The sequence below is a fragment of the Balaenoptera physalus genome, assembly GCF_965194825.1.
Source record: "Balaenoptera physalus genome assembly, chromosome: 18".
Lineage (NCBI taxonomy): Eukaryota > Metazoa > Chordata > Mammalia > Artiodactyla > Balaenopteridae > Balaenoptera > Balaenoptera physalus.
In genome coordinates, this window is record NC_138899.1 from 29,520,902 (window position 1) to 29,548,585 (window position 27,684).

The 27,684-nt window shown below is 40.7% G+C and overlaps 1 protein-coding gene and 1 long non-coding RNA gene across 2 annotated transcripts in view; both read left to right on the forward strand.

The window, feature by feature from the left end:
- Positions 1-27,684, forward strand: part of LOC309647481 — a 214,518-nt gene that overhangs the window by 13,834 nt on the left and 173,000 nt on the right. The window lies entirely within an intron of this gene.
- On the forward strand, positions 587-6,857 carry KCTD12 (potassium channel tetramerization domain containing 12). Its single transcript, XM_082434890.1, has one exon. It carries the CDS (start codon positions 891-893, stop codon positions 1,872-1,874), a length of 984 nt encoding a protein of 327 aa, XP_082291016.1. The 5' UTR covers positions 587-890; the 3' UTR covers positions 1,875-6,857.

A 27,684-nucleotide genomic window follows, 5' to 3' on the forward strand; every position in this document is an offset into this window, starting at 1 on the left:
TTTTACCCAGAAAATAAACTATGGGAGAGCGTCCTACAGCAGGATACCGAGGTTAGCTTTTTGTTTCTAGGGTTTTTTCGAGGCTACTCGTACGCGCAAACAAAATCTAGCTGCCTCCGGGCCGGGGCGGTCCCACCGCCTCTCCAGATTTTTTGGACTCTCTAGAACTTTCAGCAACGAGACGAGCCGCGTGTTTAAAGCGCCACAGTTACAGTGTTTAAAGCGGCTAGTCTCCGGGGGCAGCCAGGCCCTTCCACTCCCCGGGTGGGGGGAGCCGGAAAATTCAAGTGCTCCTTCCACAGTCTCCGGCTGCAGTTAGGAGGAGGGGGCGCAGTGACTGCCCCTCCAAAGAAGGCTAGTCTTCCGAAGCGGCCAAGCCCAGGTTCTGTCCGCTTTGGAAGAGGAAGAAAGTTGGGCAGGAGCGGGAAGGGGCTAGAGCGCCGGGCGAGGAGGCCGTAGGGAAGTCGGGGCGTCCGGGCGGCGCGCGAGCCTGGGTGGAGCCAGCAGCCCGCCGCGGCATCAGCGTTTCAGATGCAAATCGATTCCCCGCCCCACCACCCCCTCCCGCCCTGGGAGCGAGGCTCCGCCGCTCCGCTGCCGCCCCCGCCTTCTGCTCGCCGCGGCGCTCGGGCGGGCGGCTCTACTTAAGCAGCGCGCGGGCCGCCACCCGGCACTCCCCTGGAGCGCGCGGGCGAGGCGGGAGGAGTGCAGCGGGGCTCGCGGGGGCGCACGGAGGCGCGCTCGCATTGTGCACTCGGCTCCGCGCGGCTCTCGGCGGCAGCGGCGGGCCGGGGCGCAGGGCTGAGCGAGCGTCCGAGAAAGGCGGCGGCGGCGGCTCCGGCGCGCGGCCCGGCTCTCGCTCACTGCCCTAGCCCGGCCACCTCTTGGCCATGGCTCTGGCGGACAGCACTCGTGGACTACCCAACGGGGGTGGTGGCGGCGGCGGCAGCGGCTCCTCGTCGTCCTCGGCTGAGCCGCCGCTCTATCCCGACATCGTGGAGCTGAACGTGGGGGGCCAGGTGTATGTGACCAGGCGCTGCACGGTGGTGTCGGTTCCCGACTCGTTGCTCTGGCGCATGTTCACGCAGCAGCAGCCGCAGGAGCTGGCCCGGGACAGCAAAGGCCGCTTCTTTCTAGACCGAGACGGCTTCCTCTTCCGCTACATCTTGGATTACCTGCGGGACTTGCAGCTCGTGCTGCCTGACTACTTCCCCGAGCGCAGCCGGCTGCAGCGCGAAGCCGAGTACTTCGAGCTGCCGGAGCTCGTGCGCCGCCTCGGGGAGCCCCAGCAGCCCGGCCCCGGGCCGCCGCCGCCGCACTCGCGGCGCGGGGTGCAGAAGGAGGGCTCGCTGGGCGACGAGCTGCTGCCGCTCGGCTACGCGGAGCCTGAGCAGCAGGAGGGCGCCTCGGCTGGGGCGCCGTCGCCCACCCTGGAGGTGGCTAGCCGCAGCCCGTCGGGGGGCGCGGCGGGCCCGCTGCTCACGCCGTCCCAGTCGTTGGACGGCAGCCGACGCTCGGGCTACATCACCATCGGCTACCGCGGCTCCTACACCATCGGGCGGGACGCGCAGGCGGACGCCAAGTTCCGGCGAGTGGCGCGCATCACCGTGTGCGGCAAGACGTCGCTGGCCAAGGAGGTGTTCGGGGACACCCTGAACGAGAGCCGGGACCCCGACCGGCCTCCGGAGCGCTACACCTCGCGCTATTACCTCAAGTTCAACTTCCTGGAGCAGGCCTTCGACAAGCTGTCCGAGTCGGGCTTCCACATGGTGGCGTGCAGTTCCACGGGCACCTGCGCCTTCGCCAGCAGCACCGACCAGAACGAGGACAAGATCTGGACCAGCTACACCGAGTACGTCTTCTGCAGGGAGTGAACTCCCCACACCCTCTTGCGACTCCAGCGCGCGCATTCCCTCTCTTTCTTGCCCGGGAGAGGGCTATAGATTTCCCCTCCCACCCCACGTTCTCCCATTCCCCTGTTCCCCACCTGCAGTAGACCCACTGACCCCTCACTTTAGAACCTGCAGCCACAGGTCCTCTCGGCTTCTTCGTCTTCTCTGGACCCCACTAGAAGAGAGAGCCCAGACGTACCTCTCCACCCCATGCTTCCTCTGCCCCCGGCCTCAAATCACCCCTCCCCCGGATTGTCCTTCAGTCTGGATGTAGTGGGGCAGTGTGGCTACAAAGTCACCGAGTACCTGGGAATGACTGAATTGTTCCGAACCCAACTGGACCCTGTCCAGTGTATAGAAGATTCCTTGAAATCTTCTCAAGCCCTGATGACTCATTCGCGGTTTAAGAGATAGAATTGGTAGCAGTGTCTGCGAATAGTTTTGAAAGGTCATTTATTACGCCATCTTTTGACCCTCTTTAAAGGTGAAGCTTTAGAAGGCTGAATGGAAGACTCCAGAGCTGGAATTAGGATCCCGCGGAGGCTGTTCAGGGACTATAAATGAATAAAGTTTTGAAAAGTTACAGGTAGAAGTAGGAGAAGAATCTGGTGATGGCATAATGAAGGAGCGTTTGGTTTCCGTGCAAATTTAAAGGTCTTCGCCTGTGGTTTAAACTTGTAGAAAGTTCCCCTCCTGCCTGAAGAGGCACCCTTTCTCCTGGGCTCACCGCCAGAAGCCCTTGGTTCGACTGCTTGACATGGCAGCCGTTATTGACAAGAGGGGGAAAGAGAGAATGACGGCTCAGGTCGCCGAGCATTGCAGGAGGTCATCTGGCTGTGACTGTAAACGGAGCTGGGTAGTAATGCACGTCGTGGGTATTAAGAAAACCTGTATTATTGCAGTGACTGTCAGTAGGACCTTAGCTCTTAAGCCTTGGGGGGTGGGGTGGGGAGGGAGGAAGGAGGGTAGGAGGGGTGGGAAGGGAGGAGAGGACATACTCATTTATTATTTGAAAGTTGGAAGTTTGTACCGTCCGTCTGAGTACATGCACATTAACAAAATAGCACACAAAAACGTGCAAAGTATTTTGTAAAGGTGAATCACAGATCTACTCTTACCTGGCAGTTTATTGAACTAACTGTTTTGCTGTTACTTATATAACCTAACCAAAGAGTTACCCAGTAGGGTTTTAGTTTTTGAACTTTATTTTCTTGTTGATTATAAGTCCTGATTTTAAAATCTATTTCCTTGAACAAAATATGTTGATTTGGGTTACTTAGACTTAAGTTCTCTTATTAAAAATCCTTACTGTCTGCAAGCCCAGCCAATTTTGACTTCTGGGCAAACCTGAAAAATGCCACTTCGATGCAGGTTGTTTGAAGTTAAGGTGGAATCTTTCGAATGACAGAGCTGCAGAGAATAGAAGCGCCAAGGGCTGCCATCTGTAGATAGCTGTAAAGTGGAATATTTTTAAATGAAGGCAAATAAGTGCTTAAAAGTGAGCTGAGCAATAAAATGGTGTTCCATGTAAATGCAACTGAAACAGAAGGAGACCTGGTTGCCTTATACCTTTACTCTAACATGGAATAAATCCCCACTGTATATCGTATCTACACTGTAAGTGAAGGGAGATGAATCGTCTCTCATGCTGTGAGGCTCCTTTGGATATTCTGTGATGACGGAGAAGCCTGTCCTTTTTCATTTGTTTCAGCATCATTCTCTTGAAGTAGGTTTTTAAAAGATTTTGTAAGAGTCGTTTTCAGTGTTTAAATTAGCGCTATTTTTTTTCTTCTTTTTAAAAATGAATCTTGTACTGTATCTTACTATATGTCCATAACAGATGTTAAGAATTGGAACAGTTTTATTCTTAGACTCATGTGATCCAATCTGTATATACCATATATAAACATTTTACATGAATCATTTAGTTTTTTAATTAATTTACTAATGCTATAAACGTTCCTGTATTTACCCCCAGTAACTTGCATCAGATGGTGTATATACTAAAGCAACATGTTTCAATGAGTTTCTTATATCCTTGTCTATGGGGAAATTGGGTTAGGAAAAAAATACATAGTTATAAAGCTGAGTTTGCTCCATACTTTTTGCTTGGATATTAGTTGTATACTAATATGTCAATTAACTGTCTGCATAAACCACAGTACCTGTATTTTTAATCCACCAATTCTTTTTTTTTTTTTTATTGGGGAAGAGAAAGATTTGAGGTCTTTTGTTGGAGGTGCCTTTTTAGAAAAGTAAAGTTAGCTTTACAATTACAAAGACCATAATTGTAAGGGAAGCAGAAACATTCAGGAAGTCACATTTGCTTATGTGTTGGGTGTGTTCTCGGACTAGGTAACACATCAGAACTTAGCCCTGTTTCAAGCCTGAAATGATTTAGGAATGTCACTCACTGGCCAAAAGTAAGTGTCACAGAGGTTTCTGCACCCTATGTGGTATTCTGTTAGATTGTGCAACAAAAAGCACATAATTGAGAACATCTTGGGACAGATCAAAGCCACTGACGTATGGCAAGACTCCGAGATTCTGATTTGCCTTGTTAAATCTGCTCAACTCCAGGAGTCACGGGAAATTGCTCAAGTTTTGTCTCTGCCACCCAAGTCTTAAAAGTTTTATCTTGTAAAACTTTGAGTTGAACTGTTTCACAGCTTTGTTCGTCCACATCTCACTCCTCCACACATCCTTGCTGCCCTGCAGTACTCCCTAACCCCTTTCATTATCTGAAAGACTGGGAATTGAATGGTTAGAGATGGTAAACCAAACTTTTTTTCTATGATGACTATCCGCTCTAAAGTTGGAAGTTGATACATGAAAAATTCTACCTTAGCCCAAAGTAAAGGCTGGGTAGGAAACTCATTTTTACATTGGGTGGATACTATAACTGAGATAAGATGACTTGGCCTCTGCACTTTTGGGTCCCGTATTCACCATGTGCTCTGAGCCACAGAAGGACCCTTAGTGGTCTACAAAGTGGGCTGGAGTGTTGGTTGTCATCTGTGAGCTTGGAAGAGATATTGAGCGTCCATTTGAGTAAGCTCTCCAAAGACATTCAGTAACCTGGGAGGGTGTCATAAATTATTCAGAAATTATAACTGCATTAATCTGACTCAGTGTAGCATGCATTTACATATGCAATGGCTCTAATTACCATTTGGTTCATAAATACAACTGAGTGACATTAGATTTTAATACCAAATTTAACTTTTTAAAAAAGAATGGTTGACAGTGGTGGTTAAAAAAACAGGTACCATGTTCAATGCTTTTGCACCAAGTGTTTGACATATTGTCTGTTTTTTAAAACATGTAGACTATGAACCATGTTCATTTTAATTTTTCAAATTGCGTGTTGTGGAAAATATTCCTTGAATGTGTGGGACTTAAATTTTTTCCCTTTCAGCACGATTTTTATTCTTGTGTTTTATTTGGTTTTTGCATTGATAGCAAAGTGATAATTTATAATACTAGACAAAATTGTCTTCTCTTTCAAACCGGATCCATATATATATGGAGCCTGTTGCTTTTCTGGGGAAATGCATAATCTGTGAATTCTCAGACAAAATAGGCAACTGGCATGCTCATAACATATTACAATTTTTATTGGAATTTTCCATGGAATGTTATTATTACATTAAAGCCATGTAAGTTGAGGCTTTGATAATTTTTTACTTTTTAAATTATGGTAAATTCTAATCTAATATTCAAAAACATTTTTGTACTCCACATGAAAAGTGATAAATGATAGTGCAGGCATTTAGAACAGTATTGACTGGAGGCATTGAATACCTTAAGAATTTTTTTTATAATCTAAATCATACTCAGTTGACTTAAATGTCTAAAATTGTAAACTGAATATTTTTATTGTAAACCTACTAGAGTAAATCCTTTGGAATTTTTTTCTGTTTTTCCTTATTATAACTCATTTAAAAACTGAATTAGTTTTCTTAGATGACCTAAATCTATTTCTTGAGAAATAAATAAGTCTTGTGTTTCCAGTGGCTGTAGTACCTAAAATAGGGTTTCCTAGAGCCAGAAACATGCTATGTTGAAGTTAACTTTTCTTTGTCACAATTTTGGATGATAAACATCTAAAAGTATTAATGTTTGAAGATTTCTATTCTCTACTGGGGCCCTTGAAACTAAGATGGAAGAAATTCAACCAGAATATTTACATTAGAGTATAAACTCGTGTGGTAGGAAGCTGAACTAGTTGACCAAGAATTCTTGTCACCTTATACATTTTGTGATTTTTTCCCCAGGTTTTTTTTTTTTTTTAATTCTAAATGTGTTTTGAGGTATGTGAGCATTAATTGTAATGTAAACTATTATACAACTGTCTTTGTGACTTTATAGGCAGGTGAATTTTGCTATTAATATTGAATACAAATGACAATTCATTTATGACCACTCAAACAGCATTTGTGACATTTAATGACAAAGGTTAAAACATCCATTGTGGATATTAATTTTGAAGATGCACATTATACATTATTTAACTTTTTCTGGGCATCTGAAAAACTCTTACCTGAGAAACAATGTAAGATTCCCACAGAGTTATCTGGGATTATGAAATTGTTGAAAATGTTATATGCTAAGTGATACATATCACTGAGCCATATTCTCAGAATTGAAGGAGAAAGGGAAAAAATCATTATACAATTATCAGGCTTTCTAATGAAACAGAAAGCCAAGAAAAAAAAAAAATCCTTTTATATTTTAAAAACCGAGGAAGTTTTTTCAGACGTGCCCAAACTTTAAGTGAGAATTTCTTCAGCCATCTAAATGCTCTAGAGATTTTGGTTCTCTGTGTTCACAACCAGTTGTATAACAGAAATACTCAATATTGTTTTCCTCCCTGTGTGTGAAGTAATGAATCATTGATTATGTGACTTGTGATGTATTCTTCTATTAAACACTAAAGAATAAAACATTCACACTTTAATTATTCCTTTTGGCTCTTTGGTACGGATTGGCTCAAATACTGGTCTGATTTCATTTAAGGGGTTCTCTGAACACTGGGAATGCTTCCTAAATTGTTGTAGGGCTAATGGCGTCAGAAGGACTCCTCACTGGGTAATTGGCCAGCTGGGCCAGGAATGAATGGGCCTTTTCCCCAGAGTTTACTGTCAAAAACCCCTGTTGTCAAGGTGGTTTGGTCCTCAATGTGGAGGAAAAGTCCTTCACAAACATTTTCTTTGACCACAGTCTTGGCAACAGATGTGAATTACTTTGAACATGGGGGATGTAGGTAGAGATGACCTCTTAAAGTTTGTGGGCAAAAGGAAATAGACGCTGTGAGATGGGCCTTAATCAAAAGTATAATGCATGAAGATAAAATTCTAAAGAATGTGGGGAGAGGCTCTGCATTTCGGATATAGGGGCTCTTTCCTGAACCATCCTCAGTCACTGATGTCCCCCCTCTCGAAAGAAAGCATAGTGCCTCCCAGGTTGAAAAATCACAGAAGTTGGAGCCCGTCATACCAGCCCCGGGCTGCTGGACTGTGGCCCAGGAAGCAGTGAGTCAGGTAGGCAGTGAGGCAGGCTTTGCCCTTCCTCTCTGCTTTTACCTTTACTTCCTCCAGATAGCTTTTGTTTTAGTTTTTGAAAAGTTTATGGTGCAAAATTTAAGCAATATAAGAGTGTGTATCGTAAAAAGTATATCTCCACCCTCCAGTAACCCCCAGTTTTTCCCAGGGATAATCACTAGTGCATCTTTACAGAGACATTACATATAAATGAATGAATATATGAATGAATGAATACATAAATAATTCCCCTCTTTTTTTGTATTCAGTAGAATTTATGCCTATTCCTTCCCTTGCTTTCTTCTCTTAACCACTTATCCTGGAGCTCTTGCAATGCATGCTTGTACACGTAACAATGATCTATCTACCTCATCTTATTTGATGGCTACATGATACTGTGCATGAAATGCCACTGTCTAGATGTGCTGTCATTTATTTTACCAGTCTTTTTTTGATGGGCATTTAAATTTCCAGGTTTTTTAAAAAAATTTCTGCTTCAAAGAGTGCTGTATTGAATATCTTTTTACATAAATGCAAATATATCTGAGTTTTTTGTATGAAGTGATGCCAAGAGAGAAAGCCCCTGGAGGTACTTTTTTCTTCTTTAAGGACTATGGAAATAATAGGATTCATTGGAAGCGCTCAAGGGATTGTGGATGATGGTGGTGTGAAATAACTCTAGAATCATTAGGTATACAAGTGTGAAGTTTTGCATAGCTTTCATATTAAGGAAGAGCCCCCCTCACACACACACACACTCAAAACACACACACTTTTTTTTTTGATTTCTTTTTTTTTTTAACATCTTTATTGGAGTATAATTTCTTTACAATGGTGTGTTAGTTTCTGCTTTATAACAAAGTGAATCAGTTATATGTATACATATGTTCCCATATCTCTTCCCTCTTGCATCTCCCTTCCTCCCACCCTCCCTATCCCACCCCTCTAGGTGGTCACAAAGCACAGAGCTGATCTCCCTGTGCTATGCGGTTGCTTCCCACTAGCTATCTATTTTACGTTTGGTAGTGTATATATGTCCATGCCACTCTCTCACTTTGTCACATCTTACCCTTCCCCCTCCCCATATCCTCAAGTCCATTCTCTAGTAGGTCTATGTCTTTATTCCTGTCTTGCCACTAGGTTCTTCATGACCTTTTTTTTTTTTTTTCCTTAGATTCCATATATATGTGTTAGCATACGGTATTTGTTTTTTTCTTTCTGACTTACTTCCCTCTGTATGACTGACTCTAACTCCATCCACCTCACTACAAATAACTCCATTTCGTTTCTTTTTATGGCTGAGCAATATTCCATTGTATATATGTGCCACATCTTCTTTATCCATTCATCCGATGATGGACACTTAGGTTGCTTCCATGTCCTGGCTATTGTAAATAGAGCTGCAATGAACATTTTGGTACATGACTCTTTTTGAAGTATGGTTTTCTCAGGGTATATGCCCAGTAGTGGGATTGCTGGGTCATATGGTAATTCTATTTTTAGTTTTTTAAGGAACCTCCATACTGTTTTCCATAGTGGCTGTATTGATTTACATTTCCACCAGCAGAGCAAGAGGGTTCCCTTTCCTCCACACCCTCTCCAGCATTTGTTGTTTGTAGATTTTCTAATGATGCCCATTCTAACTGGTGTAAGGTGGTACCTCATTGTAGTTTTGATTTGCATTTCTCTAATAATTAATTAGTGATGTTGAGCAGCTTTTCATGTGCCTCTTGGCCATCTGTATGTCTTCTTTGGAGAAATGTCTATTTAGGTCTTCTGCCCATTTTTTAATTGGGTTGTTTGTTTTTTTAATATTGAGCTGCATGAACTGTTTATATATTTTGGAGATTAATCCTTGTCCATTGATTCATTTGCAAATATTTTCTGCCATTCTGAGGGTTGTCTTTTTGTCTTGTTTATAGTTTCCGTTGCTGTGCAAAAGCTTTTAAGTTTCATTAGGTCCCATTTGTTTATTTTTGTTTTTATTTCCATTACTCTAGGAGGTGGATCAAAAAAGATCTTGCTGTGATTTATGTCAAAGAGTGTTCTTCCTATGATTTCCTCTAAGAGAGTTTTATAGTGTCTGGTCTTACATTTAGGTCTTTAATCCATTTTGAGTTTATTTTTGTGTATGGTGTTAGGGAGTGTTCTAATTTCATTCTTTTACATGTAGCTGTCCAGTTTTCCTAGCACCACTTATTGAAGAAACTGTCTTTTCTCCATTGTATAGCCTTGCCTCCTTTGTCATAGATTAGTTGACCATAGGTGTGTGGGTTTATCTCTGGGCTTTCTATCATGTTCCATTGATCTATGTTTCTGTTTTTGTGCCAGTACCATATTGTCTGGATTACTGTAGCTTTGTAGTATAGTCTGAAGTCAGGGGGTCTGATTCTTCCAGCTCCGTTTTTTTCCCTCAAGATTGCTTTGGCTATTCTGGGTCTTTTGTGTCTCCATACAAATTTTAAGATACTTTGTTCTAGTTCTGTAAAAAAATGCCATTGGTAATTTGATAGGGATAGCATTGAATCGGTAGATTTCTTTGGGTAATATAGTCATTTTCACAATATTGATTCTTCCAATCCAAGAACATGGTATATCTCTCCATCTGTTTGTGTCATCTTTGATTTCTTTAATCAGTGTCTTATAATTTTCTGAATACAGGTCTTTTACCCCCTTAGGTAGGTTTATTCCTAGGTATTTTATTCTTTTTGTTGCAGTGGTGAATGGGAGTGTTTCCTTAATTTCTCTTTCAGATCTTTCGTTGTTAGGGTATAGGAATGCATAAGATTTCTGTGCATTAATTTTGTACCCTTCAACTTTACCAAATTCATTGATTAGCTCTAGTGGTTTTCTGGTGGCATCTTTAGGATTATGTATGTATAGTATCATGTCATCTGCAAACAGTGACAGTTTTACTTCTTCTTTTCCAATTTGTATTCCTTTTTTTTCTTTTTCTTCTCTGATTGCCGTGGCTAGGACTTCCAAAACCATGTTGAATAATAATGGCAAGAGTGGACATCCTTGTCTTCTTCCTGATCTTAGAGGAAATGCTTTCAGCTTCTCAGCATTGAAAATGATGTTTGCTGTGAGTTTGTCATATGTGGCCTTTACTATGTTGAGGTAGGTTCCCTCTATGCGCATTCTCTGGAGAGTTTTTATCATAAATGGGTGTTGAATTTTGTCAAAATCTTTTTCTGCATCTATTGAGATGATCATATGGTTTTTATTCTTCAATTTGTTACTATGGTGTATCACATTGATTAATTTTCATATATTGAAGAATCCTTGCATCCCTGGGATAAATCCCACTTGATTGTGGTGTATGATCCTTTTAATGTGTTGTTGAATTCTGTTTGCTAGTATTTTGTTGAGAATTTTTGCATCTATATTCATCAGTGATGTTGGTCTGTAATTTTCTCTTTTTGTAGTATCTTTGTCTGGTTTTGGTATCAGGGTGATGGTGGCCTCATAGAATGAGTTTGGGAGTGTTCCTTCCTCTGCAATTTTTTGGAAGAGTTTGAGAAGGATGGGTGTTAGCTCTTCTCTAAATGTTTGATAGAATTCACCTGTGAATCCATCTGGTCCAGGACTTTTGTTTGTTGGAAGATTTTTAATCACAGTTTCAATTTCATTACTTGTGATTGGTCTGTTCATGTTTTCTATTTCTTCCTGGTTCAGTCTTGGAAGGTTATACCTTTCTAAGAATTTGTCCATTTCTTCCAGGTTGTCCATTTCACTGTCATAGAGTTGCTTGTAGTAGTCTCTTTGGATGCTTTGTATGTCTGCAGTGTCTGTTGTATTTCTTCTTTTTCATTTCTAATTTTATTGATTTGAGTCCTCTCCCTCTTTTTCTTGATGAGTCTGGCTAATGGTTTATCAATTTTGTTTATCTTCTCAAAGAACCAGCTATTAGTTTTATTGATCTTTGCTACTGTCTACTTTGTTTCTATTTCATTTATTTCTGCTCTGATCTTTATGATTTCTTTCCTTCTACTAACTTTGGGTTTTGTTTGTTCTTCCTTCTCTAGTTCCTTTAGGTGTAAGGTTAGGTTGTTTATTTGAGATGTTTGTTGTTTCTTGAGGTAGGATTGTATTACTCTAAACTTCCCTCTTAGAACTGCTTTTGCTGCATCCCATAGGTTTTGGATCATCGTGTTTTCATTGTCATTTGTCTCTAAGTATTTTTTTATTTCCTCTTTGATTTCTTCAGTGATCTCTTGGTTATTTAGTAATGTATTGTTTAGCCTCCATGTGTTTGTGTTTTTTATGTTTTTTTCCCTGTAATTGATTTCTAATCTCATAGCGTTGTGGTCAGAAAAGATGCTTGATATGATTTCAATTTTCTTAAATTTACTGAGGCTTGATTTGTGACCCAAGATGTGATCTATCCTGGAGAATGTTCTGTGCGCACTTGAGAAGAAAGTGTAATCTGCTGTTTTGGGATGGAATGTCCTATAAATATCAGTTAAATCTATCTGATCTATTGTGTCATTTAAAGCTTGTGTTTCCTTATTAATTTTCTGTTTGGATGATCTGTCCATTGGTGTAAGTGAGGTGTTAAAGTCCCCCACTATTATTGTGTTACTGTTGATTTCCTCTTTTATAGCTGTTAGCAGTTGCCTTATGTATTGAGGTGCTCCTATGTTGGGTGCATATATATTTATAATTGCTGTATCTTCTTCTTGGATTGGTCCCTTGATCATTATGTAGTGTCCTTCCTTGTCTCTTGTAACATTCTTTATTTGAAAGTTTATTTTATCTGGTATGAGTATTGCTATTCCAGCTTTCTTTTGATTTCCATTTGCATGGAATATCTTTTTCCATCCCCTCACCTTCAGTCTGTATGTGTCCCTAGGTCTGAAGTGGGTCTCTTGTAGACAGCATATATATGGATCTTGTTTTTGTATCCATTCAGTGAGCCTGTGTCTTTTGGTTGGAACATTTAATCCATTCATGTTTAAGGTAATTATCAATATGTGTGTTCCTATTACCGTTTTCTTAATTGTTTTGGGTTTGTTTTTGTAGGTCCTTTTCTTCTCTTGTGTTTCCCACTTAGAGAAGTTCCTTTAGCATTTGTTGTAGAGCTGGTTTGGTGGTTCTGAATTCTCTTGGCTTTTGCTTGTCTGTAAAGCTTTTGATTTCTGCATCAAATGTGAATGAGAATCTTGCTGGGTAGAGTAATCTTGGTTGTAGGTTCTTCCCTTTCATCACTTTCAATATGTCATGCCACTCCCTTCTGGCTTGTAGAGTTTCTGCTGTGAAATCAGCTGTTAACCTTATGGGAGTTCCCTTGTATGTTATTTTTCATTTTTCCCTTGCTGCTTTCAGTATTTTTTCTTTGTCTTTAATTTTTGCTAGTTTGATTACTATGTGTCTCAGCCTGTTTCTACTTGTGTTTGTCCTGTATAGGACTCTCTGTGCTCCCTGGACTTGGGTGGCTATTTCCTTTCCCATGTTAGGGAAGTTTTTGACTATAATCTCTTCAAATATTTTCTTGGGTCCCTTCTCTCTCTCTTCTTCTTCTGGGACCTCTATAATGCAAATGTTGTTGCATTCAATGTTGTCCCAGAGGTCTCTTAGGCTGTCTTCATTTCTTCTCATTCTTTTTTCTTTATTCTGTTCAGCAGCAGTGAATTCCACCATTCTGTCTTCCAGGTCACTTATCCGTTCTTCTGCCTCAGTTATTCTGCTATTGATTCCTTCTAGTGTATTTTTCATTTCAGTTATTGTATTGTTCATCTCTGTTTGTTCTTTAATTCTTCTAAGTCTTTGTTAAACATTTCTTGCATCTTCTCGATCTTTGCCTCCATTCTTTTTCCGAGGTTCTGGATCATCTTTACTGTCATTATTCTGAATTCTTTCTCTGGAAGGTTGCCTATCTCCACTTCATCTAGTTGTTTTTCTGGGGTTTTATCTTGTTCCTTCATCTGGTACATAGGCCTCTGCCTTTTCATCTTGTCTGTCTTTCTGTGAATGTGGTTTTTGTTCCACAGGCTGCAGGATTGTAATTCTTCTTGCTTCTGCTGTCTGCCCTCTGGTGGATGAGGCTATATAAGAGGCTTGTGCAAGTTTCCTGATGGGAGGGACTTGTAGTGGGTATAGCTGGCTGTTGCTCTGGTGTGCTGAGCTCAGTAAAACTTTAATCCGCTTGTCTGCTGATGGGTGGGGCTGGGCTCCCTCCCTGTTGGTTGTTTGGCCTGAGGCGAGCCAACACTGGAGCCTACCTGCGCTCTTTGGTGGGGCTAATGGCAGACTCTGGGAGGGCTCACGCCAAGTAGTACTTCCCAGAACTTCTGCTGCCAGTGTCCTTGTCCTCACGGTGAGCCCCAGCTACCCCCTGCCTCTGCAAGAGACCCTCCAACACTAGCAGGTAGGTCTGGTTCAGTCTCCTATGGGGTCACTGCTCCTTCCCCTGGGTCCTGATGCACACACTATTTTGTGTGTGCCTTCCAGGAGTGGAGTCTCTGTTTCCCCCAGTCCTGTTGAAGTCCTGTAATCAAATCCCGCCAGCCTTCAAAGTCTGATTCTCTAGGAATTCCTCCTTGCCTTGCCGGACCCCCAGGTTGGGAAGCCTGACATGGGGCTCAGAACCTTCACTCCAGTGGGTGGACTTCTGTGGTATAAGTGTTCTCCAGTTTGTGAGTCACCCACCCAGCAGTTATGGGATTTGATTTTATTGTGATTGCGCCCCTCCTACCGTCTCATTGTGGCTTCTCCTTTGTCTTTGGATGTAGGGTATGTTTTTTGGTGAGTTCCAGTGTCTTCCTGTCAATGATTGTTCAGCAGTTAGTTGTGATTCTGGTGCTCTTGCAGGAGGGAGTGAGCGCTCGTCCTTCTACTCTGCCATCTTGAACCAGTATCCCCCTTTTTTCTATTTCCGAAGGGCCTCCCCCCTTTGTTTTTATCCTAGTTTTTTTTTTTTTTTCATTAATTATGGCTGATGCTTGGTTTGTAAGAATGTAGTACGGAAGAGGAACTACAACGTATCCCATATTTCTTAACGAGGCACCTCTTGGAGGCGTTGGAAAAGGATGGGAAGCTATAAAATAAATATGGGACACCTTCCTGGAACATCAGTTTGGCTAATTGAGGTGTGGATGTATGAGTTGGGGAATTAAGTCATTTCACTGGTAACTGATTTACGAAGATCAGTTCCATCTTACAGAAAGAATGATAAATTTACATGAATTTAAAAGACAGAAGTCCTAAACATTAAAGATATGCTGAACTTGTAGAATTCCAGGGAGGAGTTCACCTTCATTTGCTGTTAAGAACTTGGTGATGGGGGTGGTGGTGATGGGGTTGAAAACTGCTGGTATCTGCTGGGCTTGTATTTGATGGATATTTTAGGGGAAATATTAGTCTCTCAAGTTCTCCGCTTTACTCTGCTCACAAAATGAGTTTCAAGGCCAATGCTCCTTTGGAGCCAGAAAACACCTCTCCTTCTACTCGCAGATAAGAGTGGCCTATAGGGCTAAGTAAAAAAGAGGTATCAAGGGCCACTTTAAGCCATTCGCTCTTAACTTGGCTCCTGCAACATTTCTCCATGTACAACCACTCAGTCACTCATTCATTCAAAATCTCTTGAGTACCTACTATGTGCTGGACTGTGCCAGTCTGATATAGACACACGAATGAGTAAGCACTGAGAATTAGTAAGGGGGCTGAATGAATAATGACAAAATAAGTAGGAAGTGCAGTGCTGGGATAGTCTGAGTAATTATAGGAGTGAGAAAGGGGGATATCTAACTCCTGCCATGGGCTTGCTAGAGGAGGTGATGCCAGAACTGAGGCTTAAAGGTAAAGAAGAGGAAATGGAGGTGCCTTCTAAGCACAGGCCAACTTAATGAGGAAAGACCTGGAGATAGTAAGAACCAGAAACTCATGGGAAAAAAAGCCCCCCGCCCAAAAAAAAACCCACAGCCAAAAAAAACCTGAAAAAGCCAACCAACCAAACAAAAAACAGCTGAAGGGGCAATGAGAGCCTCATCTACCATGTTGAAGGATTTGGACATTAGTTCTTAGGGATGAAGAATTTTAAGCAAAGTGTGAAATAATCAGAGGATTCCTTTTTGCAAAGACCCCTTGAGGCTCTGTGGGGGATGTGTTTGGTGGGCATAGCAAGTTAGAAGCTAGTTAGGCAGCTGTTTATGGGGTAAGGTTTATGTACATTAAGTCACATGCAGAGCACCTGGCTGCAGGGGTGGGATAAAGTTTTGTTCACCTTTCTTCTCCCTTCAAACCTCTCAGGCCATGCAATTTTACATGAGATTCGGTTGCAATAATATTGGGAACACCGTGTTTGAATGAGAAACTCTTTTCTTCTGCTCATCCCTAGATCTCATCATCAAGAGACATATTAAGGAGTGTTGAGAGAGACATAATAAATTATTTATTTAGTAGGTAGTTTATCAAGCACCTGCTGTAATGCATCAAGAATGCTGAAATACCAACTCATCTGTTCAACTTTCAACAATCATTAATTGAGCGCCTAATATATTTGAGACACAGGCATATCCTTTCAGGTGTGTTTTCCTTACGTTCAATAACAGAGAGCAAAATGGTGAACAGTCCAGTTAAAGGGCCTTTACCTCTGGAACTACCAAAAATCACAGAAAACTTAGCCATGTTAGGCCTTACACACTTTGCATGTTTGCACTTCCCCCCTACAATTTAAAAAATATTGATACATTTAATAGCTACTAAGAATGATACCCTGTGCATGTTGCCCCCCCTTCCCACCCACCTGGTTTTTCAAAGTGGAAGAGATGAAGCACAGTAATGGCAGATTCTAAAATTTTGGGCTTCTCTTTTGTTATAGTAGCTGACAACAATTTCCCAAATTATTTACAAATTATTCCTCATTAATTCATTCTGTTACTTTCTGAGTGGGTGAGAAAGAATCCAAGGTAAGAACAAGCCCTCATTTCTGTACATAAAAGGAAAGGGCAGTAGAAATATCTTCTTGTTTAGCCTTTATCTTTCTTCTTTGGAAAGCATTGAATAAAAGTCACGGGTTAGAGTGAGAGGAATGTAAGGGAAATGAAACTAGGATTTTAGATTTCCTGGTGACTTGGGTTGCTTGCTTCTACTTTATGGCATGGTCTTAATATTCACTCACCTTTGACCTCTATCTGCCCATTCGTAGGAGGGGAAAAAAACCCATTTATTTCTTTATTTTTGTTTCAGGGCTCCATACTGCCTAGCACATAATAGATCATCTGTAAAAAGTTGTTGAATAAATGAATGAATGCTTATGTTAATTTATGTATTAGGGAGAAAAAGAACTAACTTAAAATTGCCCTTTACTTTTTTGGTAACACTACCAAGAATCAATTATCCCTCTGTGTACCTATATATGTGTTTTTTTGAGAAATTTCTAACTGTAGTTTTCATAAATAAATACATAAAAATGACTATCCTTCTCTTTGACTTGAAAGTCACAGAGATTATGATGAGACCTAAACTGATTTGAGCATTTGTTTCTGAATAGTTATTAGGTGGCAGCTGCTCCAAAGCCCAAAATACTTGACGACATTTCCATTTTATGATGGAAGTTAAGTTCACTGACAGCCATATTATGGGCTTTTCTCTAGGGCTGTTATTTGTCACACAGTTTTGAAAATCTTAACTGGAAAGTTTCAAGAGGTGCCTCTTAAGAGTTGTAGGAAAGAAATTTGACTTCCCTGAAATGCTAGAGTATACTGTTACAAATGTTCAGCTGGTGAGAGTTGTGGGTTTTTTAAATGACAGTTTCAAGGACTTTTAAAAAATAAATGACCTGTACAATGATGCTCTGACCTTACAATAGCAGATATGTTTTTTTTTTCTCTGCTCAGAACCATGTGTATTCAAAGTATAAATTCTCTCCATGAGTTTATGTCAGAAACACAGCTGTAAGGTCAAAGTTTTTTTTTTTTTATTAATTAATTAATTTATTTTTGTCTGTGTTGGGTCTTCGTTTCTGTGCGAGGGCTTTCTCCAGTTGCGGCGAGTGGGGGCCACTCTTCATCGCAATGCGCGGGCCTTTCACTGTTGCAGCCTCTCTTGTTGCGGGGCATAGGCTCCAGATTCGCAGGCTCAGTAGTTGTGGCTCACGGGCCTAGTTGCTCCGCGGCATGTGGGATCCTCCCAGACCAGGGCTCGAACCCGTGTCCCCTGCATTGGCAGGCAGACTCTCAACCACTGCGCCACCAGGGAAGCCCAGGTCAAAGTTTTATCCACGGGATCTGAGAGGGTTTCTTTTAAATGTGAGCAAGAAGCAACAACAGTGCTAAGAATGTTTATGTCCTCCCAAAATTCATATGTTGAAATCCCAACCCCTAATGTGATGGTGTTTGATGGTGGGGATTTTGGGAGGTGATTAGGTCTTGAGGGTGGAGCCGTTATGAATGAGGTTAGTGTCCTTATAAAAGAGACCCCAGAGAAAAGAATTTGGAAAAGAATAGATACATGTATATGTATAACTGAATTGCTTTGCTGTACACCTGAAACTAACACAGTATTGTTAATCAACTATACTCCAATATAAAATAAAAAGTTAAAAAAAAAGAGACCCCAGAGAGACCCCTCATTTCTCCCACCATGTGAAGACACATGAGAAGGCAGGTGTCTAGAACCAGAAAGCAGCCCCTCATCAGACAACGAATATGCCAGCTCCTTGAACTTGGACTTCTCAGCCTCCAGAACTGTGAGAAGCAAATGTTTGTTGTTTAAGCTAGCCAGTCTATGGTATTTTTGTTACAGCAGCCCAAACTGACTATGACAAAGTTTCACAACAGTGAAACTTCCTTATATTGTTGTTATATTTCTCCCCTGTAATGCATAGTCTTCTTCTCCCAGAGTCTTAAAAGAATTCTCAAAAAAGCTTCATGTTATTATCATCATATAGTTTCATTCTAGGTTTGAGTCAATTTGGGGATAAGTGAGGAAAATCACTACTTTTATTTTAGTTTCTGGATCTAACAGGTGAAAAGAACCTTTGGGGCTTGTACAGGCTGTTGACAGGAAGATGGAGGATGGACAGGATTAGCCAGGCATTGAGTAGTGGGAAAGTTTGAAGCATGATTAGGAAAGACAAGAATTCTCTTTTTGTATAAGAAAGTTGAATTAACAAACCTATATAAATGCTGTCCTTCAAAACAACTTTTTGAACTACTGTTTTGGTAGACTTTACATTTATTTCAATAAGAGCTACAGGAAATTAACTTAAAATGACATTTAGCAGATTATTAGTAGACAGAAGGGAGGGAGTATCTATTAAAAACTGTTGTCGGTATATACACTACCAGACATAAAATAGATAGCTAGTGGGAAGCAGCCATATAGCACAGGGAGATCAGCTCGGTGCTTTGTGTCCACCTAGAGGGGTGGGGTAGGGAGGGTGGGAGGGAGGGAGATGCAAGAGGGAAGATAATGGGGACATATGTATATGTATAACTGATTCACTTTGTTATAAAGCAGAAACTAACACACCATTGTAAAGCAATTATACTTGAATAAAGATGTTAAAAAAAAAAACAACTGTTGTCGGAGAAGATGAAAAAGTTCTGGAGATGGATGGTGGTTATGGCTGCACAACAATGAATGCCTGTAATGCCACAGAATTGTACACTTAAAATGGTAAATTTTTTTTTAAATTAATTAATTAATTTATTTATGGCTGTGTTGGGTCTTCGCCTCTGTGCGAGGGCTTTCTCTAGTTGTGGCAAGCGGGGGCCACTCTTCATCGCGGTGCGCGGGCCTCTCACCATTGTGGCCTCTCTTGTTGCGGAGCACAGGCTCCAGACTCACAGGCTCAGTAGTTGTGGCTCACGGGCCCAGCTGCTCCGCGGCATGTGGGATCTTCCCAGACCAGGGCTCGAACCCGTGTGCCCTGCATTGACAGGCGGATTCTCAACCACTGCGCCACCAGGGAAGCCCAAAATGGTAAATTTTATGTATAGTTTATCACAATAAAAATAATATGGATTTAATAAAGATAATATAAAATATAGAAAACTATAAAGCAAATAAAAATTTTTATTTAACCCTACCAAAAAGGTTGACATTAAAATCACCTCCAACTGTGATGCAGAACTATGGAAAGTCACTTCTCTGGCTGTGTTATGCCAGTAATGTAATTCTCAAACATATTAGCAATTCTCCATTTGGATGATTTATGAGTCACACAATAAAACCAGTCTAATAACTTTTAGTAACCTTTTAATTTCTGAAAATTTGAGAATATGTGTTTGTGTCAGTATGTGCTTAAATTTGTATTTCATGGATTTTCTATTTTTGGTGCTTCATTCCTCTCCATTAGCTCAAATAATTAAGATTTCTTACTCAAAGTGAATTGAAATGAAATTCCACCCAGTCTGGAATTTCAAAGGGCTTTGCAAGAACAGTATAATTCCTGTTCCACAAGTCAAAGGGAGGAATGAAGGTAAGTGTGTTCAGAGTCAGGAACCAACTTAGCATTTCTAATGTTAAGAAAGGGTTTGGTCTATGTTCTGTCTATTAATATTCTCATTGTTATATAAATTAATTTAGTGTTTACAGGGGCTTATAGCGTAAGGCCAGTCTTTATGGAACAAAGGTATGTAATGGAGAAGTCACAGTTGTTCCTCTGCAACAGGAGGGTTAAGGATGAGTAACAGATGTGAGAATCTGTTTTAGCTGCTTTGGAGCTGACATCATTTGGGAAGCTGAATCAAAGCTGAAGGTTGTCAACTCAGGTGGAAGTAGATGCTTCAGAGTAATGGATTGTAAACTTGGGTGAAATTGAAACTGGGAAGGAAATACATACCAGATGGCAGAGGAACCAACTCTATTGAAGTAGTTTGGGGGATTAGACATACAGACAGAGCAGTGGTTCTCAATAGGATTTGGGATTGGGGGGGGGCAGTTCTTCCCCCTCCCCAGGGATCATTTGGTAATGCCTTGAGACATTTTTGTTTTACAGGTTGGGGGAAGAGTGCTACTGGCATCTAGTGAGCAGAGAGCAGGGATGCTGGTAAACATTCTGTTAGTATACAGGGCAGCCTCCCACAGCAAAGAACGATCTGGCCTTACATGTGATAGTTCTGAAGTTGAGAAGCCCTGTGATAGAAAGGAGAATGGCTAGGTGGACAAGGGACTGGCCAGGGTAAGACGTTTGGTCCAAATGTAGAGCAAGGTGTTGAATATTGCTGAGTTCCAAGAAGAAAAGGTTATGTGGATTGTCAGATTTGAGCTGGGCTTAAGTGAAGGAGGGAAATGGTGGGTGTGTAGTTAGACTCTTGCTAAGGTATTTTTGTAACCTTGGTGGGTGTTCCATTGGGAAAAGCCAGGAGAAGCCAGGACCTGGAAAAGAATTGATCGGAAAGTCATGCCAGGCTGTGTATCGAGTCTGGAGGAGAGCAACAGACAGCAAAAAGGAAGGTCAAGAGGCCCTAGAAAGATGAAAAGGAGTGGGTAAATATGGTGGGTCCGGGTAGGTGAGTGTGGAAGAAAGTCCAGGAAGAAGTGGAAGGTAAAAAGGAACAGAAGCTAGCAAGGTGGACCAATGGTTCTCAAACCTGTTTACACATTAGAGTCACCTAGAGAATTAAGAAAAATGCTGATGCCTGGGCCCCATCTCAGACCAGGGTGGGTTCTGGACTTCAGGTATGTTGACAAACATTTCCCAAATATTTCTAACGAGCAGCTAGGGCTGAGAACTGCTGTCCTAACAGGCCAGTAAAGTCAAGGAGGAGCAAACAGGGCGACTGACGAGAACAATACTCTGAAATAAGCTGCCACCTAAGATTAGGGGCTGCTTGTCCTGTGTTGCGGGGTTTTGCCACCTGTCCTTTGCAGGGGTCTGTGTGGGCTGTCGCTGAGGTGCGTGGGCCAGGAGCTTCAGACTGGGTTTTGCTTATAATTTGATGTAAGGAGCGAGCAGGCAGCGGGGGCTCACTTCTTACTAGTGACTAATGACTGAGCTTTGGGTTTAAACTTGCAGAGTCCCCTAATTACCCTGTGAAGGAAAGAAATCACTTAAAGTAAAAATAATATTATGTAAGTTACATGTACTTCATATTCTACATATAAGAATGTTATAAAAAATAAAGATGCAGACTTTAAAAAAAAAAGAATGATGTTAGAAGAAATGAAAAGCCATCAAACTATGGATATCTTGGAGGAAGTTCATAATTTTCTCTACCAGTAGCTGATAAAGGCAGCCTGTTTTCTTACCTCGTTGCCCAAGGAAGGATGATGAACTGGCCAGAGGTTACCTCTAAGGGCCTCCTTTTCAGAAGGTTATCCCTTATCTGCCTTTTCTAGATCTGAGAAAACATTCATTTCTAGTAGAAACGGAATATGAGTGAAAGCATTCTCTGTCTGCAGATTCTGGGGACATTTTCAAAGGGATTGAATAAGTGACTGGTGGTGAGAAATCTGTTCCGTTTTCATTTGTCTCTAGCAGGGCCTGGTGGCAATTTAATATTCTTTATTATTATTTTACATGCGACTTCCTTCCTAGCTTATGATTCCTGTCAGGACTGTGTATTATTACCCATTAGTCATTTTTCTTGGGTTGGCCTATGATGCTTCAAAGGAGGGCTGGTGTATTTCAGTCATTTTGCTTACAATTTGATTTGTGTTCTCTAAAATCCCAATTTAGTTTCATCAGTACATTTCAACATACAACAGCTGGGCCCCTGGATGGGATCATTTACATACATTAGCAGCTGAAAGCTAAGCACCAGTGACCCAGAAGCTGGCCTGATATTTTCCCAGAGCCTCACCTGACATTTTTTGAAATAAACTCTTCCTCCCTATTTGTAAACTATCGGTGTCAGTGTCAAAATCCTGTGAACAGTTTAAAAAAACTCTTGGTCTCCAGATAACTTTTAAGCTAAAACACTTTGATCAGAAACCTTAAAGGATACTCAGAGAACAGGTTTGGTCCTACTTTAGTATCAGGTAAGGATATTGCCTTCTCCCATTACAATGATCTCTGTTATTAGACAAATGTGAGAGGAATTGGTTTCTTAGTTGGTCAGTGGCTGCCTAAAGACAGATAATCCATTAATCCACAAACATCATTGTGACTGAGGCCTGAACATGACTCTGAACACCACTCCGAACACATCACACAGTCATGACATAAGGACATGGTGTGAGGCTTATGGACAACTCAGGGTTTTTTTTTTTTTTTTTTTTTTTTTTTTACCATTTTCTTTGTCTAAATTTTGTTTAAATTTTTGAACTGTGGTCTTGGTCTGTGTGATACACTGAAAAATACCATCACCACCCCGAAAAACAGAGATATCTCCTTCCTAATTCCTGGAACCTGTGATTGTGAAAAAAGTGTCTTTGCAGATGTTGATAGAGTTAAGGATTTTGAGATCAGGATTTTTGGTTCTATGGGTGGTTCTTAAATGCCATCACAAGTGTGTTTATTAGAGAGGCACAGGGAGATTGGAACACAGACAGAAGAGGAAGAGGTCATGAGACTGTGGAGGCAGAGGTTGGAGTGATGGGGCCATAAGCCAAGGAATGCTGCAGCCACCAGAAGCTGGAAGAGGCAAGGAAAGAATTCTCCCCCAGAGCCTCTGGAGGGAGTATGGAGCTGCCAACACCGTAATTTCAGCTCAGTGAACCTGATTTTGGACACCTGGCCTCTGGACTGTGCGAGAATAAATTTCTGTTGTTTTAAACCACCACGTTTGTGGTAATTTGTTACAGCAGTCATAGGAAACTAATATAGTCTATAAGAGTCTCTCCCATGGTTTTGGACAGGTAGCTTATTTTTTCTAGTATGTCAATGTCAGTGTATTTTTTCTAGAAATAGTTAATTTTCTTGATATTTTTCATTTGGTATCTTATTTAGGATCCATTCATTCTACTGAGTCCTTTCTGTTTGGGCAAGCAGAGACCAGTAGGGTAGATGAGCTGCAGGATTAGTTGATCTGCTAAAGAAATCCCCAAACATGGGGCAAAACATTTGTGAACAAGTAACCCAGAAGATTTGTTATTCCAGGAAAGAGAGAGAATAGTCTCTGCTATATATTGAATGTTTATCATTTCAACATTTTACTTTCCTTTCCAGTTTCCATGAGATGGATAGACCCACTGTATTTTATCAGTATAAAGTAGTGTTCTCCCTTAGAACTGGAATTATACTCTATGGAATGGATATTGGTATGAGTTACAGATTGTCATGATTCTGGACTGAAGTGGAGAAAATAGAACAAGGATGTCCTTGTCCTGTTTAGTCAATAGCAGAGTACTGTCAGACTTTGCTTCCTCTGCTGTGATATGACCATGATGCACTGGGGCCGGCTTATGAATTATGGGACACTCTAATACAGGTGTCCCTGAGGATAATGTGGGCCCTTAGGGGAGCCTATTTATACATAAGATGTGATGCCCAGTGAAATGTTTCAGAAAAGCTAATGGGTTTTTGGTTTTAGCCAAAGGTCCTGGAGCTATGAATGAAAAAAACTGCTGGAGATTTAAAAAATGTTCTTTGTAAAAGCACTACATGAATTCTCCTATTAAAAAACCAGGAGACATAATTCTTTTTATAATCATTGACCCTCTTGTGTGACAATAACCACTTCTTAAAGGGAACAGTCAAAACTTTATAATAGGGTTGGAAAAACTGAAATGGCTTTCTTTTGCAAAGAATTTTAGTCATGCTATGTGTGCCTATGTGTTTACCAAAAGATATCAATAAGCGAGCATTTCTTTGAAGACTTAATATTATGACAAAATTGTTAAGTAAATTCTCAGTTAAATGTAAATGATTCTATTTTCCCAAGTACCTTCCTGTTGGAAATGGGTGAACACTTTTTTAAAAAAATTAACATCTTTATTGGAGTATAACCGCTTTACAATGGTGTGTTAGTTTCTGCTGTATAAAAAAGTGAATCAGCTATACATATACATATATCCCTATATCTCCTCCCTCTTGCGTCTCTCTCCCACCCTCCCTATCCCACCCCTCTCGGTGTACACAGAGTACTGAGCTGATCTCCCTGTGCTATGCGGCTGCTTCCCACGAGCTATCTATTTTACAATTGGTAGTGTATATATGTCCATGCCACTCTCTCACTTTATCCCAGCTTACCCTCCTCCCTCCCCGTATCCTCAAGTCCATTCTCTACCTCTGTGTCTTTATCCTCTCCTGCCCCTAGGTGCTTCAGAACCAATTTTTTTTTTTTTTTTTAGATTACATATGTATGTGTAAGCATACAGTATTTGTTTTTCTCTTTCTGACTTACTTCACCCTGTAAAACAGTCTCTAGGTCCAACCACCTCACTACAAAAAACTCAATTTTGTTTCTTTTTTATGGCTGAGTAATATTCCATTGTCTATATGTGCCATATCTTCTTTATCCATTCATCTGTCGATGGACATTTAGGTTGCTTCCATGTCCTGGCTATTGTAAATAGAGCTGCAATGAACATTTTGGTACATGACTCTTTTTGAATTATGGCTTTCTCAGGGTATATGCCCAGTAATGGGATTGATGGGTCATATGGTGGTTCATTTTTAGTTTTTAAGGAACCTCCATACTGTTCTCCATAGTGGCTGTATCAATTTACATTCCCACCAACAGTGCAAGAGTTTTCCCTTTTCTCCACACCCTCTCTAGCATTTATTGTTTGGAGATTTTTTGATGATGGTCATTCTGACCGGTGTGAGGTGATAATCTCATCGTAGTTTTGATTTGCATTTCTCTAATAATTAGTGATGTTGAGCATCCTTTCATGTGTTTGTTGGCAATCTGTATATCTTCTTTGGAGAATGGCGATTCAGGTCTCCTACCCATTTTTGGATTGGGTTGTTTGTTTTTTGATATTGAGCTGCATGAGCTGCTTGTATATTTGGAGATTAATCCTTTGTCAGCTGCTTCATTTGCAAATATTTTCTCCCATTCTGAGGGTTGTCTTATCGTCTTGTGTATGGTTTCCTTTGCTGTGCAAAAGCTTTTAAGTTTCATTGGTCCCATTTGTTTATTTTTGTGTTTATTTTCCTTTCTCTAGGAGGTGGGTCAAAAAGGATCTTGCTGTGATTTATGTCATGGAGTGTTCTGCCTATGTTTTCCTCTAAGAGTTTGATAGTGTCTGGCCTTACATTTAGGTCTTTAATGCATTTTGAGTTTATTTTTGTGTATGGTGTTAAGGAGTGTTCTAATTTAATTATTTTACATGTAGCTGTCCAGTTTTCCCAGCACCAATTATTGAAGAGGCTGTCTCTTTTTCTCTTGTATATTCTTGCCTCCTTTACCAAAGACAAGGTGACTATATGTGTGCGTTTATCTCTGGGCTTTCTGTCCTGTTCCATTGATCTATACTTCTGTTTTTGTGCCAGTACCATATTGTCTTGATTACTGTAGCTTTGTAGTAGAGTCTGAAGTCTGGGAGCCTGATTCCTCCAGCTCCGTTTTTCTTTCTCAAGGTTGCTTTGGCTACTCAGGGTCTTTTGTGTTTCAATACAAACTGTAAAATTTTTTGTTCTACTTCTGTGAAAAATGCCATTGGTAGTTTGACAGGGATTGCACTGAATCAGTAGGTTGCTTTGGGTAGTATAGTCATTTTCACAATGTTGATTCTTCCAATCCAAGAACATGGTATATCTCTCCATCTATTTGTATCCTCTTTAATTTCTTTCATCAGTGTCTTATAGTTTTCTGCATACAGGTCTTTTGTCTCCATAGGTAGGTTTATTCCTAGGTATTTTTTTCTTTTTATTGAAATGGTAAATGGGAGTGTTTCCTTAATTTCTCTTTCAGATTTTTCATCATCAGTGTATAGGAATGCAAGAGCTTTTTGTGCATTAATTTTTTATCCTGCTACTTTACCAAATTCATTGATTAGCTCTAGCAGTTTTCTGGTAGCATCTTTAGGATTCTCTATGTATAGTATCATGTCATCTGCAAACAGTGACAATTTTACTTCTTCTTTTCTGATTTGGATTCCTTTTATTTCTTTTTCTTCTCTGATTGCTGTGGCTAAAACTTCCAAAACTATGTTGAATAATAGTGGTGAGAGTGGGCCACCTTGTCTTGTTCCTGATCTTAGTGGAAATGGTTTCAGTTTTTCACCATTGAGAATGATGTTGGCTTTGGGTTTGTCATATATGGCGTTTATTATGTGGAGGTAAGTTCCCTCTATGCCTACTTTCTGGAGGGTTTTTATCATAAATGGGTGTGGAATTTTGGCAAAAGCTTTTTCTGCATCTATTGAGATTATAATAAGGTTTTTATTCTTCAGCTTGTTAATATAGTTTATCACATTGATTGATTTGCGTATATTGAAGAATCCTTGCCTTCCTGGCATAAACACCACTTGATCATAGTGTATGATCCTTTTAGTGTGCTGTTGGATTCTGTTTGCTAGTATTTTGTTGAGGATTTGTGCATCTATGTTCATCAGTGATATTGGCCTGTAGTTTTTCTTCTTTTGTGACATCTTTGTCTGGTTTTGGTATCAGGGTGATTGTGGCCTCATAGAATGAGTTTGGGAGTGTTCCTCCCTCTGCTATATTTTGGAAGAGTGTGAGAAGGATAGGTGTTAGCTCTTCTGTAAATGTTTGATAGAATTCGCCTGTGAAGCCATCTGGTCCTGGGCTTTTGTTTGTTGGAAGATTTTTAATCACAGTTTCAATTTCAGTGTTTGTGAGTGGTCTCTTTATATTTTCTATTTCTTCCTGGTTCAGTCTTGGAAGGTTTTGCTTTTCTAAGAATTTGTCCATTTCTTCCAGGTTGTCCATCTTATTGGCATATAGTTGCTTGTAGTAATCTCTCATGATCCTTTGTATTTCTGCAGTGTCAGTTGTTACCTCTCTATTTTCATTTCTAATTCTGTTGATCTGAGTCTTCTCCCTTTTTTTCATGATGAGTCTGGCTAATCATTTATCAATTTTTGTCTGTCTTCTCAAACAACCATCTTTTAGTTTATTGATCTTTTTAATTTTTTCCTTCATGTCTTTTTCATTTATTTCTGATCTGATGTTTATGATTTCTTTCCTTCTGCTAACTTTGGGGTGTTTTTTTTTCTTCTTTCTCTAATTGCTTTAGGTGTAAGCTTAGGTTGTTTATTTGAGATGTTTCTTGTTTCTTAATGTAGGATTGTATTGCTCTAAGCTTCCCTCTTAGAACTGCTTTTGCTGCATCCCATAGGTTTTGGGTCATCGTGTTTTCATTGTCATTTGTTTCTAGGTATTTTTTTTATTTCCTCTTTGATTTCTTCAGTGATCTCTTGGTTATTTAGTAGTGTATTGTTTAGCC